We start from the raw sequence: 15,791 nt of genomic DNA, 5'->3' as shown, positions 1-15,791 counted from the left end.
GAGAGGGGAGAGGAGAGAGAGAGAGAGAGAGAGAGAGAGAGAGAGAGAGAGAGAGAGAGAGAGACTGAGACTTGCAGTGTATGACGACATGACGACATCATTCATTTTTTAAAAAAATATATTTGAGAAGAAGAGTCATTTTACATTTGGGGATTTTTAAATATTCATTTTTATTATTATTTTATTATGTGTATTATGGGTAGGTGTGTGCGCATGAGTGCTGACGCCAACAGAGGCCAGAAGAATCAAATTGCCTTGGAGCTGGAGTTACAGGTGTATATGAATGAGCCAGCAGATGTGGGTGCTGGCAACTGACTCAGGTTCTCGATAAGAACGGTGCATGCTCTAAAACATTGAGCCATTCTTCCAGCCTGGAGTCAGGTATTGTTCTACATCTTCTCCTATGTTAATTAAAATGATTTAAACAAAAGGTTTCCAAATACTATTTGTGCACTTTTATATGGTCTTTAAAAAATAAAAAAAAACACAAAAGCCCTAAACTGACTCCTACTTTTTCCTACATTTTCTGTCCTTTTTTGTTAGAGAGAATCTCTCAAATAGCTAAGGCTGCCTCTGAGCTATAACGTACCTGAGTTGTAGCAGCAGCAGGGGTTACAGATGACGCAGCTGAGGGGGAGAGAGCTCCCACCTGTTGCAAATGGCCAGATGACTGCTGAGGTATATGAGAGCTAGAGACAGGGGTACTAGATCCTGAGCCAGACACGACGTTTGGAAAGGATACGGCTACATCATTGCTGTTATAAATACCTGCAACCAAAGAAATTTTAGTTAAGTATCTTACAATTTAACAGTCAAATTGGTCAGACAAGATTTCTCCTTGATCCCTTCCCTACTAACAAACTTTAATTAGTGTTTAAAACTATGTTAGAAAAAACTAACACTAACCTTCCATAAAATATTTCTTTAAAAGAAGCTATGTCATTTTTCACTTAGAATTTTTTTTAAAAACAAGCAAACAGTTAAGCACTGTGAGCATTTCTAAGAGCAACAGAAGGCTTTCGTAATGAAGTAGCTGAAGGTTATGTTTTTAAACCACTTGGTAAAACTTTCAGAATGCTAGAACCCTAGAAATCATGACCGAGAAACTATAAAATGCAAAGAAAACTTGCTCTAGAAAGACTACAATGTAGAAAACATTATAGGACAGGACCTATTTTGATTCCACTAATAAAAGGCCTTCATGCATCACAGCTACAAGAACAGAGGTGGCTTCTATCAAGAACCAGGCACAGGACTGCCACGAGTTTCTGAGGGCATGGAAGACAAGGTAGCAGCCATTTTTCAATTCTGAAAACATGAGGGACAAGAAAATAATGATAACTTGATAAAGACTTTTTTTTTCATTGTTCTGTCAGGTAAAGCCACAAGGAAAAAGGAAATGAGGATGTAGATGGTATTCCATCCAGACCAGCTAGGAAGAGAAGCAGGAGAAAAGACAACCTTAGCATACACTAGCAATTACAGGGCATCGCTGTATCTGGGGAAAAGATCAACAGATGTGTAAAAGCCTTATGGTGTAACGATGAGAAGCTGAGTACAAATCACTAGTACCCTCATTTAAACAGAGCAATCTAAACCATGTAACTGTAACTCCAGCACTCTCTCTCAGGGGTGAGAACTGCGTAGTGAAGCTGGAAGGCTCAATGGAAACAAAAATCTCTAGGGTCAGGAGAGGAATGCTAAGAGTGACAGAGCAGGGAACCTGATGGCCTCCTCCAGCCTTTGTGTGCACAGGTGACCCCAGCTGCATATGAGCAAATACCAAGGGTATTTGCTGAGCACTAGCTCTCACGTGTGCTCTTGCATGCACATAGAGAAAAAGAGGCTGACCCTAGCAAGAAAGGATTCTACCCCACAGAAACACATGCCAATGCAGAAGTCACTTTTGTCAATGTCGCAATTTGTAGAAGGAAGTAATTCTCCTGATACATAGTGAGAGGTCAAGGTTGCTACAAAAATTTTCTGATCCATTTGACAGTCTCCTGGACAACAAATTACCTTCACCAATGTGTCGGTAAGTATCCAAAACTATTTTAATCACGAAAGGAAGAAAAGAGGAAGTGGAAGGAAAGGAGAGGGGGGAATCATGAAAACCTGATTTAAATAGGACAAAGAGAGAATATTAATAAATATTAAAAGTAATTAATATTAACTAGTGTTAATTAGGCTGTAGGAAGGAAGGCTGTAGTTTAAAGTTTCATAGAGGCTGAGGTGGCTCGGTCAGTGAAATGCTTGCTATGCCAGCATTACGACCCAAACTTGATCCTCAAAATCCCCAGGCACTGGGAATATCACAACTGGGGAGCTCCAGGTTCAGCAAGAAACTATCTCAAAAATTAAGATGGAAAATGATAGTGGAGTGGAAAGTGACAGAGGAACATACTATCAACTCTGGCCCACTCTTTCCACTCCCCCCCCCCCCACACACACACACAGAGAATTGATTTTGGGAAGTGGGGTTCGGAGAGAGGGTTTCTCTGTGTAGACTTGGAATTTACTGTGTGTCCTGGACACTATGAGTCACTCTATAGAAAGAATGGCTTCAAACTCAAGAGATCTACCTGCCTTCCCTCCAGGGTGCTGGAATTAAAGGCTTACACCACCAACTGCCCAGCAACAAAAAAAATTTTTGCAGCCATTTAAAAAAAAGGGGAGGGGGAGAGGTCAAGAATGTAGAAAAATTGACATAACTAGGTATCATAATACTAAATGAAAGAAGCTAAACTCATAAATGCTGCACATTTCCTCTTACGGGGAACTTAGATCTAAAGGTGTGGTGTGTGTGTGTATGTGTGTGTGTGTGTGTGTGTGTACATGTATGAAAAAATGGAAATTAAGAAACAAGTTTAATCAGAATTAGTAAAGACCATTTTCTATTACAAATGTGAATTACAAGATGATTATCATGGTGTTGGAGATTCCTGTAGGCGTTAACACTCCTGCACAATCTAGACATAACGCGTGAGTCTGGAGCCCCAAGGCCATCTCACCCTCAGCAGCAGGAAAGCCAACAGCTAAAGCACTGTCACATAAGCCCAACAACCTGAATTTAATCCCCAAACCCATCAAAGAAAACTGAGAACACTGATGCCACACAGGCCCAACAACCTGAATTTAATCCCCAAATCATCAAAGAAAACTGAGAACACTGACGCCACACAGGGTTGTATTCTGACCTTCACGTCTATGCTGGTGACATTTACATGCACAAACAAAGGGGCACGTTTAAGTAAATCTTTTAAAAACCAACATGCACAAATGTCAATAAGTAATCCCGTCACCTCTAAAATTGACTTTCTGCTGTCCTGTGCTATGGATAACAGTTTTAAGATTAAGTAGTGAATATTTAAGAAGCACAATTTTTGTACAGAACTAAATTTTTGGGTTCTATTTGAAAATGGAACCCTTAAGCTGGGTGCAGTGGTGGTGCAAACGTTTAATCCCAGTCTGTGAGAGGCAGGGACAGGTGAGTCTCTGAGCTCCAAGTCAGCTTGCTCTACATAGTGAGGTCCAGACAGTCAGAACACACAAAGACACTGCCTTGGGGTGGGGCAGGGAGGGAGGGAGGGAGGGAGGGAGGCACTACCAACAGCAGCAAAGCAAAACAAAAGCAAACAAAATACCAACATGGGATCTATCAAAATAGCTAGTATACTCTGAAATACTAACAATCTGGCTAGCTGTAGACAGTATGTACTCCCTTTAACCCATCAGAGTTTCCATTATCACACACTGTGTGGCTCACTCATGGTACCCAGCTTGCCCCTAACAATAATATAGGGTTTCCCACATGTGAAGACAATGGTCAAAACCAACGAATAAAAATGACAACACCTAGGGATTGCTCAGAATGATCAAGGGAAGAGGACCACAGAAAGAACCTGATAGAGTAATATTCAAAAGATAGACATACAAAAATAACAAAGCAAAAGACAGACAAGAAAAGAAAAGAAAAGAAAAGAAAAGAAAAGAAAAGAAAAGAAAAGAAAAGAAAAGAAAAGAAAAGAAAAGAAAAGAAAAGAGAACGAAATGATCAATCTTATTCAAGCAACCCCAAAAGAAAGTGTCCACCACATCTACCAATGATCATTTACCGCCAGAGTAAAAAGTCAATGAAGTATAACAAAACAACACTTAACAAACTTACAGGCTTGGGAGATGAGTCCACAAGTAAAGTGGTTGACATACAAACACAAAAAACCAGTCCAATCCCCAGAACCCATGTAAAGGCCGGGCACCGTGGAATTCCAGCAGTAGGGAAGTGGAGACATTAGCAGACAAAAGCTCGGTGCCCAGTCTAGTCAAATCTCAGGGCCATGGTCCTGTCTCCAAAAACAGGGTGTAAACAGACTGAAGAGGATACCCAACATTAGGCACAAATGTTCACACACACACACACACACACACACACACACACACACACACACACACACGACCTAAGAGTCTGGTCATGCTAGACAGAACAGAACCCAGCACTTTTAGCAAAATGAGTATTTATAAACCAAAGACTACTGAGAAAAGGCAAGTACCCATGTGTGCTGCAGCGCATGCTTGTGTGCCATATATGTGCAGGGGCCACAGAAGGTTAAAGAAGGGGCCAGATTCCTTGGAACCCACATAACAGATGGCTGTAAGATGCCATGTGAGTGCTAGGAACTGAACACAAATCTTCTGCAGGGGCAGTAAGTGCTCTTAACTTCAGATGCATGACTCCAGCCTAAAAAGACAATACTGAATGTGGATTATTCCAGTTTATTTACTAGCTTTCTATAAAAAAAATATATAAAACAGCAAAAAGAATTTTTTCCTTCCTATTATCACAGTAAGCATTAATAATCTAGTAGAGCTACTACAGTCCCAGAACCAGGAGGTAGAGATAGAAGGATTGCAAATTCAAGATGAGTCTAAGCTGTGGAGTGAAATTATGCCTCCAAAAATGGTGGGGGGGGGGGGGTGTAGAATGAGATGAAAATAAAGAAGTACTGTGCAAAGCTCTAAAGGAAAGTTGAGATTAAAAGTTAATGAAATGCTTGGACTACTTTTTTCAAGTATATTAGAAATATAAGGGCTGGTGAGATGGCTCAGTGGGTAAGAGCACCCGACTGCTCTTCCAAAGGTCCAGAGTTCAAATCCCAGCAACCACATGGTGGCTCATAACCACCTGTAACAAGATACAATGCCCTCTTCTGGAGTGTCTGAAGACAGCTACAGTGTACTTACATATAATAAATAAATAAATATTTAAAAAAAAAAAAAGAAATATAAAATGCTGACCTGGCTAGACCTTTGCATATTTGGCTTGCTTATGTTTGTTGAGTATGTATGCTTCTGGCAAGTGTGTACAGGCCAGAAGTCAATACTGTATAGTGCTCCACCTTTTTTTGAAACACTCTTTCACTGAGTATAGAGCTCACTGAATCAGCATTAAGAACTGCCAGCAATTCTAGAATCCTGTCTAGGCTTCCCCAGCACTGGGATTCCAAGTGCCTGCAATCATGTTTTGTGTTTTACTCAAGTACCAGCATATACTTCACCCTAATAGCTGACAAGTGTGGATGGTGAAAATACACCACACACATAATATCCAGTACTCAGAACTGAAAGACAAAAGTTAGGAGGTACATACTGAAATCCAAACAGTACATGTTCCTTTTAAGAAAAAACTTCTGGCTGAGATAAAAATTATGTTGGATGTTCTCAGATAAATGATGACAATCAAAATTACTCAAGTGTTCTGGGTCTCCATATTATAATACAAAATTTGACAATGCCCATTTAAAGGTTTTAGAAATGTCAACTCATATTGAGGATCACCAAATGGTAGCTACAGGAATTTTAGCATTTTAAGTGCTAATTTAAAATTTCTAGGTTAAGTAAGTAGTATTATTAATCTCATCCACCAATGCCCTAGCCACAGTATGAAAGCCAAAACTACCATCCAACAGTATATAACAATAATCACAAACTGTCTTTTTTTTTAATTTTTTTTTTTTATTATTTTCTTTATTTACATTTCAAATGCTATCCTGAAAGTTCCCTATACACCGCCCCCCCCCCCGCGCCCCTGCTCCCCTACCCACCCACTCCTGGCCTTCCCCTGTGCTGGATCATATAAAGACAAACCGCCTGTCTTAAAAGTTTGATTGTTTTGATATTGCATTAGGATGTTTATATAGATTACGCAGACCAAGTGCAATCTACTAATCCTGCTTTGGAGACATTTATGAAACTCTGGTTTTTGTTATAAAATACTGCAAAATATTCCTTTCACGGCAATAAAAAATTAAAGGGAGATGTCTAATTGTCACTTGCCAACCTGACAAACACTTGGGTAAGATCTTCCAAATCTTCTCTATCTACTCTTTTTATTTAAAAAGGAAAAGGGGGGGAGGGGTTGGAGAGATGCCTTAGATGAGTACTTGCTGTTCCTGTAGCTGGATGGCAGTGGCATACTGATTCACAATCTTTTATCCACCCATTCATTCCCCTGTCCCTTCATCTAGTCAACACTTAGTAATGACTAAGAAAAACGCAATGAGTTTAAAGTAGAAATAAAACTGGGAACAACAACAACAACAACAACAAACAACAAGATAAAACTGTGTTCACCAGGAATGTACAGTTCAATTTCAAAGACAAGTTCACAAACACGTAAAAATGCATTCCACAATAACTAGGATAAACACGGAAAAGGCTCTTTAACATAAGCAAAAAAACTTAGATATTCTGCTGTGGTGGTTTGAATATGCTTGGCCCAGGGAATGGCACTATTAGGAGGTGTGGCCTTGTTAGAGGACATATTTGGAGGGGGGGGGTCCTTCTGTTTGCCTTTAGAACAAAATGTAGAATTCTCAGCTCCTTCTACAGTACCATGCCTGCTGGGACACTGCCATCCTTAGTGCTATGATGACAATGGACCTCTGAACATGTAAGCTAGTCCTAATTAAATGTTGTCTTGTAAGAGTTGCCTTGGTCATGAAGTGTCTTCACAGCATGGAAACCTAACTAAGACATCTGCTACACTTGCATGTGTGAGCCTAGCACAGCTGTTCTCAGAGGCTTTGCCCAGCAACGGATGGAAACAGATGTAGAGACCCACAGTCAGGGCTTGTCTCTGACTATGTTGCCTGCTTTAATACCCATTCCCTTTCCTCCTACTGGGCTTTCTCTTCTAGCCTCAATGATGGAGGAGGTGCGTATTCTCACTGCAACTTGATATGCCAGGGCTGGGTAACATACATGGGAGGCTCCCATTTTCTAAAGATAAATGGAGAAGTGGATTTGGGGTGAGGGTGGGGAAATGGGAGGAGAAACAGTGGTCAGGAAAAGAAAAAGTGGGAGCAAGAGAAGAAAGACAAAAAGGGGGAGGGGGGGAGGGGAGGAGAAAGGAAAAGGAAATGGAAAAGAGAAGAGAAACTAAAAAATAATGAAGTGAGATCTCATATTGAACTCAGTTGGAAGAGGAGAGTCCAGTCTCAAAACGGAGGGCCATAATCCAAAGAAAGCAGCTGAGGAAGCTGTCCATTGTTGGTCTGAGCTTTGAAACCACAGAGGGTAGCTTAAGAGACCATTTTGAGAAAGAGAGCACACTTACAGACTGTGTGGTAATGAGAGCTCCCCAAACAAAACGTTCCAGAGGCTTTGGTTTTGTGACCTACTCCTGTGTTGAAGAGGTGGGTGCTGCAATGTGTGCTCGGCCACACAAGGCTGATGGGCGTGTGGTGGAACCAAAGAGAGCTGTTTCTAGGGAGGATTCTGTAAAGCCTGGTGCCCATTTAACTGTGAAGAAATTTTTGTTGGTTTTTTGTTGGTGGTATTAAAGAGGAAGAATATAACCTGAGAGACTACTTTGAAAAGTNTGGCAAGATTGAAACCATAGAGGTTATTAAAGACAGGGAGAGTGGGAAAAAGAGAGGATTTGCTTTTGTAACTTTTGATGATCATGACACAGTTGATGAAATTGTTGTTCAGAAATGCCACACTATTAATGGGCACAATTGTGAAGTGAGAAAGGCCCTTCCTAAACAAGAGATGCAGTCTGCTGGACCCCAGAGAGGTCATGGAGGTGGATCTGGCAGCTTTATGGTGGTGGAGGAAACTTTGGTTGAAAAGGAAGCTATGGTGGTGGAGGTGGCTGCGGAGGTGGGGTGGTGAATGCAATGCTCTGCGAGTCAATGGTGGCAACTAGTGGTGGTCCTGGTTACAGCAGTAGAGAAGGTTATGGGGGCAGTGAACTGGGATATGAAAACCAGGGTGGTAGATATGGTGGTGGTAGAGAAAGATATGATGTTTTGGTAGAGGTGACTATGCTGGAGGTGGGAACTATAATGACTTCAGAAATTACAGTGGACAGCAACCATCAAATTATAGACCCATAAGGGGGGGCAGTTTTGGTGGAAGAAGCTCAGGCAGTCCCTATGGTGGTGGCTATGGATCTGGAGGTGGAAGTGGTGGATATGGTAGCAGAAGGTTTTAAATAAAACAGAAACAGACTACACTTCTTAGCAAGAGAGAGAGAAAGAGCGAAGACTTGTCAGGAAAGCTGGAGGTTATGTTGAGACAGTTGTCCCAAATGCACTAGAGGAACTGTAAAAATCGGAAGGAATGATAATCCATAGTCAGAAAAGTCACTGCAGCTTAAACAAAAACCCTTCTTGTTCAGGACCAACACAGCCTCGGTTTACAAAAACGTAGTGTCAATTAGATATATGCTCCTGAGGTCTTTTATATGTTGTAGCTTTCTATGTCTTTTTCTTTTCATTACATCAGGTATACTGCCCTATAAATTGTGGTGGCAGTACCAGAAATAGAAAATTAAGGAATTTTAAACTTTGATAAATAGACACAAAAAGAAAGATGGGAATATACCAAGATATAAGACCAACTGCCTAACATGTATACACAAAGCTCAGGATTGAATTACCTGTTCTGCAAAAACAGAAGGAAAATGAAAAAAAGACAAACAACTCTGAGGTTGAGAAAACAATTTTTTTTTTAAAGAGAAATAGCAACACATTCCATTAAAGTGGGGGGAGAGGTGTGGTGGGCATTAAATTATTATGAAGGGCAGAATTTCAAAGTATCCCCTGTAAGCCAGTTTCTTATATTCTGGTCATTTAAATACTTTGATGGGCTTTGAAGACTGAACTAAACATACTGGATAGTTGAGCCTGAAATAGGACTAGACATAATTATATGAACCTTTAAAAACAAAAGGCTGGTAGACGAGTTCATGGGAAATGTGACTAACGAGAGAATGAGTAAGTGCTGACCAGTTTTCTATCTTCATCTATATAGTTTTATATACTCAATACAGCTAGAGTCATCTGAAACAAGGAAGCTTTAAGGGAGAAAAATGCATCCATAAGTTAATGATGGATCTTAGACACTTGAATCTCTCTTTGCCCATCACCCACCCACCGGAGGTAGTGGGAAAGAAAGGATATGGGGGGAAATGGACCTGTTTTAAAAGGTTTTTTGGAGCAACTCCCATCTGTGTTGTCTGTTAACAGTCCAGCTCACTCAATCCACTTGCAAACACTTCACAGATACACCAGCAGTTCACTTTGGTAGTCAGAATAGTAAACTGGAATCAGCCGTGGTTCCACCACTACCTAGCAGAGACAGCCAGGCCTCAGTCTCAGTATAAATCAGCAGGAGGGACCAGGAAGGACACCAGGAGAAGTTCTTGGCTGTGGCTCTCTCAGGGAAGCAAGGATCAGCAACGACATGAGACCAGAAAGTGCTGCATAGCTAGCTCTGTAAGAAAAGCCAAGCTCAGCCTCCTACCTACCTCCTCCAAAGAACAAAAACCAACAAACTTACAGTTGTCAGTGAACTGAGGAGCAATTTCTGGGGGTGGAGGAAAGGAAGGCATTAACTCGCTAGCATTTAGAACATACAGCAACTGCACTTGTGCAGAAAGAACACTGTAGCTAGTTTATACAGAGGTGATGAGAGAGAAACTCTTGTTCGTAATTAAAAAATTCTGGTAAAGAGGACAAAGAGATCAGATTAATTTTTATTTTACTTTCTTTGGACATTATTTAAAGACAAGAATTATCTGTTTCCCAGGCTGGTCTTGGATTTCTAGACTCTGGTTATCTTTCTTTGTTAGCCTCTCCAGCGCTGAGACTACAGATTTTTATACCACCATGCTCTGTTATATCAAATTTATCTTAAAATAGTGAAGTCTTGGGGCTGGTGAGATGGCTCAGCAAGTAAGAGCACTGAGTGCTCTTCCAAAGGTCCTGAGTTCAAATCCCAGCAACCACATGGTGGCTCACAACCACCTGTAATAAGATCTGACACCCTCTTCTGGTGTGTCTGAAGGCAGCTACAGTGTACTTATGTATAATAATAAATAAATCTTTAAAAAAATTTGGTGAAGTCTTCGTACTAAGAGGGAAACTTGTAGAGAAAGGGTCTCAGATTCATGAGAAGGCTTTTTGACAGAGCAAGCACCTGGAGCTGATGGGAAGACTGGCAAGTGGAAATACTACAGCATAAAGTCTGACTGACTTTCACGTTCCTCTTCAGGTTCCGATAATATCTGGCTATATTATTAACAAAATTCTATTTGGTTTCTGTCTTGGCATTAAGTTTGTTCAATTCTTATGAGCAACGATCAAAAGAACCTTCCTATATAACTAGTGTACCCAAAAAAACAACTACTTTGGATTTATTGATTTAAAGCAAATGCTATTATTTTCCTCATATTCTGAATCAAGTACCAGTTATCACTAGCACAGTCTGACTCCTGGCTAGTTTTATGTCAGCTTGACTACAGATAGTCATCTGGAAAGGAAAACAGCCTCAATTGAGAAGATGCTCCCACCACAATGGACCTTGGGCAAGCCTATGGAGCATGCTCTTGACTGAGGATTAAGGACCAGCTTACAGCAGGCGGGACAACCCTGGGGGAGTACTCCTAAGTGCTATAAAAGACTGGCAGAGCAAGCCAGGAAGAAGGGCTCTGACATGGTTTTTGCATTAGGTCCTGCCTCCAAATGTGTGTCTTGAATGACTGCCCTGATTTTCCTGGATGATACCTTGGCATCTGAGATTTATAAGCTGAAATAAACCATTTCCTCCCCAAGATGCTCTTTGCTATGGTGTTTTATCAAAGCAGCAAGAAAGTAACTAATGTAGTCTGCATAGTCGCACCTTAGTGGGGATGACAAACTGGCCCAATGTGCATAGCTGACTACCTGTGCTAAATGTGTACCTGAAACTGGAAATGACAGACTGATTAGCTCTACCAAATAGCAAGCTGCTGTAAGTAGACAGGTCAAATGCTATGCGCTCTCAGCACAGCTTAGCCAGCAAAGGTAATTTTCCTTTACTCCAAACTCTTTCCTACTGCAGATCACAAAATCTTAATGCTATTTCTTCAAAATTCTATTAATAAAAATAAACATAGCTGGGCATTGGTGGCACATGCCTTTAATCACAGCACTTGGGAGGCAGAGGTAGGCGGATTTCTGAGTTCGAGGCCAGCCTGGTCTACAAAGTGAGTCCCAGGACAGCCAGGGCTACACAGAGAAACTCTTGTCTCCAAAAAAAAAAAAAACATACATATTTATCTCATGTTTAGATTGCATTCCACCAAAGCGGGATACATTTATAGTATGCATTTTCAAAAATTTAAAAAAAAAAAAACTGATAGTAATCTCCTACATAGAAAGAACTTAATGTACATGTATCAAATGAAGGAGAGTCCTGAGGAAGAAGGTTCTGTGTTTTACAGATTCTTGTACTGATAAGTGTTGTCTATGTGAAAGCTAAGGATTTTAAGTACTGGTACCACTCTCTAAATTACAACACTTATTTTCACACCCTACCAATCTATAAGAATGTAAGCTAAGAATTAATGATTTAAGGGTATTGTATAACTTACGACATCTGATCCTTCCTTCTTGCAGAAGGCATCATAAAGAAGAAAACAGAGATAATGAAAACACAGCCAGACACATAGCCCCCAACTCTAATTCCAGCGTTTGGAGAGTAGAAGCAGGACTAATGATTATGGTATCAAGGTCATCCTTAACTACACAGACTACAAGAGACCCAGTCAACAATGAGGAAGGGGAGTAGAGGAAGTGTAAGGTGGAGGAAGGGGAGGGGGAATCCAAAAAGGGTTGTATAGAAAGAGGAGTGATGGAATATTTAGATGAAAATACTATGAATAGCATTTCCATAGTTATAGGCCAAGTATTTAATGTGATTGAAATAAAACTATCACTAAATATACAATGAACAAAACTAACAAAAAAAAAAAAAAAAAAAAAAAAACAGGAATCAAGTCAGTAAGCGAATTTGCCATCTATGGGAAACAGCTAACAACATAATGGTGAACATCTAGAAGCCTCTCTGTAAATCAAGCAACATGACAAAGGCGATTGTGTGTATTTCCCAATTCTATCTTGCAGAGCTGGAAAAAAGAGACATGGCATTGCTTAAAAGCAACAGTATTCCAGTGCTAAAGAGAAAAGATTCTAGGAACTGGCTATATTAACAGTGAGAAAAAAAACTACTACTCATCTTAACAGATTAGAATGCAAGTGAATAGAAAAACTGTCTTCCTGGCATGATAGAGGGCAACAGAAGAACTATTCCGTACTTATCTTGTGAAAAAAAAGGAGGCACGAACTCTCCATCAAAAAAAAAAAAAAAAAAAGAGTGTGCACACACATACACACACTTTTTCTTTTAAAGTAAAAAATGAAACAAAATGGTAAATGTCTATGACAGTATGGTTAACCTGATTTTAAGATTAACTAATACACAAACCAAAACAGTTACTCTATTGATAGGCATGTTTTTTTTATTAGTAGGGCTTAAAATACATTTTTAATAGAAAGAAAGAAAATCTACACTTGGAAAAAATGAAAAATCATCATAGACTAAAAAAATCATTTACTGGAAATCTATCTTTCATTTGCATTTACAGCGTAAAAAAAAAAGTTCATTCACGTCTGTTCTCAGTATGAAGGAAACACAGCTTCACCTGCTAAAACCTACATTAATAGTGTTACTACTGGAAAGAAATATTTTCAAGGTCAGAAAGATGGCTCAGCAGGTAAAAACATCACTACCAAACTGAGCAACTGTCTTAATCCAGGGAACTTGTGAGAGAGAGAGAATGCACTCTTCAAAATATATACACATGCACAGTTACTGGTCTCCCCAAATAGATACAGTTTCAAATACTTATTCACTACATGAAATAAAATATTAAAATAAAACTTTCTGAAAAGTCAAAATTCACATTCTACACTGAGGTTAAAAGCAAGCTCCTGTTGTTTTTGCAGTAATTCCTATAATTACTAATACATTAGTAAGAAAGATCTTGAAAAAAGTAAACTATTTGCAAACATAGAACTTTCAGAAATGTAGAGACAATAAATGTCAGACTGATAAACTTCACTGACTGACCACATCTCCAAAGGCAGGCTACAGAGTTTTTACTGATGTGCAGAACAATTACTTGGTTCACTGAGGTACTAGATGGCATCTAATCAATAAATCATGCTAATTTTCAATTGAGTTTTTTGATAAAAGGCAACGTTTGTGATAAGTGAACACCAGAGAAGATCTAATAAAACTTACCATTGTGTATTGCATTCAGCAACTCTGAGAAGGCTTTTGAGTAAGGAAAAAAGGACGTCAGGTTAAGATCATTCTCAAACACACAAAAGAAAAAAACATAGGCACAGACTGAATCAGCTTAACAAAATTTCAGTATGTCTACCAGATCTACTGTTTGAATTATTAAAACTAAAAGCTTTATCCATTCATTTACTAACACACGGCCTAGTAACTGATATAATATGTTAGGTGCACTGTCACAATGGTGACACTTTCTTTAGTTTAATATATTTTTGAAAATTGATTTAAAAATTATATCAACATAGCATCTCTCTAGTCATCTACATAGTATCTCTATGTGATATAATAATCAATCTTAAAGCGCAATCAAAAGTTATAAAAATAAAATCTCATTATGCCTTCTAATCCTATCAACTTTTATTTTCACCTTCTAAATTTCGATAAATTTCAACACATACAGAAGTCCAAACATAAAGCTTACTAATTTATAAATACCAAAAAATTATATTTACATTAAGGCTAAATGGAACCCAAATACTGAAAACAGCATGTCACCAAGGGCAGAGGTCACAATTCTAAAACATAAGTACCATAGCTTAAAAAAAAAAAAAAAAAAATCAGTAATAGCTAAACTTTGCAATATTTGACTACAACACAGATCCTAAACACAAGAAAATGCAGAATATAAAGGCATCTTTGTAAGAGAAAAAAATCTACATAATAAAATTCTAATGCATTTTGGAAAATAAAACGTAGATTTTCAAAGGTATGCACATTAATACATCAGAAAAGGTACTGAACTAAGAGCCAGAAAGCCCAGGTTACTAACCCAGTTGGAAAACTTACTAGTTGTTGGGCAAGCTCCATCATGTCGATACTGCATGGAAATTTCTGTGGATAAGGAAGAAAGGGAAATTAGCAAAGAAATTGCTATCAAGTTAAGGACAGACAAAGAAAGAAACAGGACAGGAAAATGGGGGGATTCGTGGCAAAGTCCACTTAACGAGACAGAGCAGGCCTGGAAAAACAAAAGTTATTCTCTAGTGTTTGGTATATAAGGGGTTAAAAAAAAACATCACACACATATATCACAAATAGTAATCAGGTAGTTCAAGAAATACACATGTAAGAATATATATGTATATGCATAAAGAGTAAGAAAAATATCTAAGGACTTACATATCAAGTCCATTAGCAAGTGCCTGAGAATAAATGCGTTTGTGATAAGCACCAGGACATAAACTATAATCACTTGGGAAAAAGAGTCTCAACAACAGACTGTCTATATTGGTTAGCCTGTGGGCCTGGCTGTGAGACTGTCTTAAGTGATGTGCAAAACACACAGCTCACTCTGCATACCACACTACTCCCTAGACAAGGGGTCCTGAACTATGTATGAGCTGGAGAAACCAAGCTAAACACAAACAGCAAGCATGCATTCATTTCTCTCTGCTCTGAATAGCTATCAGAACGTCCTGGCTTAACTTCCTCCACAATGCCAAGACTAGAACCTCAAAGTTTAAGCTGAAATAAGCTCCTTTCTCCCTTAAATTGCTTTCTGATAGGATTATTTAGAAAGCTGATCACTAGCAATCTTTCACTTTAGTAGACAGAAACTAAAATCGGGGGGGGGGGAGGGAGGAATCCTGAGTTGTCTGTTCAAGACCTTGCCTCTATGACTAACTACAAAGTGTCTTTCCATAATCCACCTCTGTACCATTTATCACCACCACAGAAATGCAGCACTAAGACCAACTTCCAAGTATCTTATATTTTACAAACAGCATTTTTTTTTTTTTCATTTTTTCGAGACAGGGTTTCTCTGTGTAGCCCTGGCTGTCCTGGAACTCACTTTGTAGACCCGGCTGGCCTCGAACTCGGAAATCCACCTGCCTCTGCCTCCCGAGTGCTGGGATTAAAGGCGTGCACCACCACGCCTGGCTACAAACAGTATTTTTTTTTTTTTTTGCTTTTATTTTTTATTATAAAAACACATACAAGAGTTTTAAGAAATGATGAATATAAGACAAATCAGAATCACAGTGAGTTACTAAACCCATTTCTATATACAAATAAAAAAATTCCGAAAGTGGAATATCATCCAATGTGAGACACATCATAGATAGCACTGTCTGTATGCACACACCCCACAGAGCTGT

The 15,791-nt window shown here is 39.2% G+C and overlaps 1 protein-coding gene and 1 pseudogene across 13 annotated transcripts in view; one reads left to right on the top strand and one right to left on the bottom strand.

Moving 5' to 3' along the window:
* The window catches only part of Mllt10 (MLLT10 histone lysine methyltransferase DOT1L cofactor), a 144,466-nt gene that overhangs the window by 23,745 nt on the left and 104,930 nt on the right, over window positions 1–15,791 (bottom strand). For 8 of the 13 annotated variants that reach the window (XM_029536162.1, XM_029536163.1, XM_029536161.1 and 5 more), the window contains 4 exons: window positions 14,479–14,523; window positions 13,633–13,665; window positions 11,921–11,935; window positions 590–768 (listed from right to left, as the gene is read on the bottom strand). In XM_029536162.1, the coding sequence (XP_029392022.1) occupies window positions 590–768; window positions 11,921–11,935; window positions 13,633–13,665; window positions 14,479–14,523 (272 nt within the window). The remainder of the gene's footprint in view (window positions 1–589; window positions 769–11,920; window positions 11,936–13,632; window positions 13,666–14,478; window positions 14,524–15,791) is intronic. The other 5 variants (XM_021195224.2, XM_021195229.1, XM_021195228.1 and 2 more) reach the window with 2 other exon arrangements.
* LOC110319703 lies at window positions 1,892–8,504 on the top strand (annotated as a pseudogene).

The sequence above is a fragment of the Mus pahari genome, chromosome 3 (assembly GCF_900095145.1).
Source record: "Mus pahari chromosome 3, PAHARI_EIJ_v1.1, whole genome shotgun sequence".
NCBI lineage: Eukaryota > Metazoa > Chordata > Mammalia > Rodentia > Muridae > Mus > Mus pahari.
This window is presented reverse-complemented; position numbering and strand designations above follow the sequence as displayed.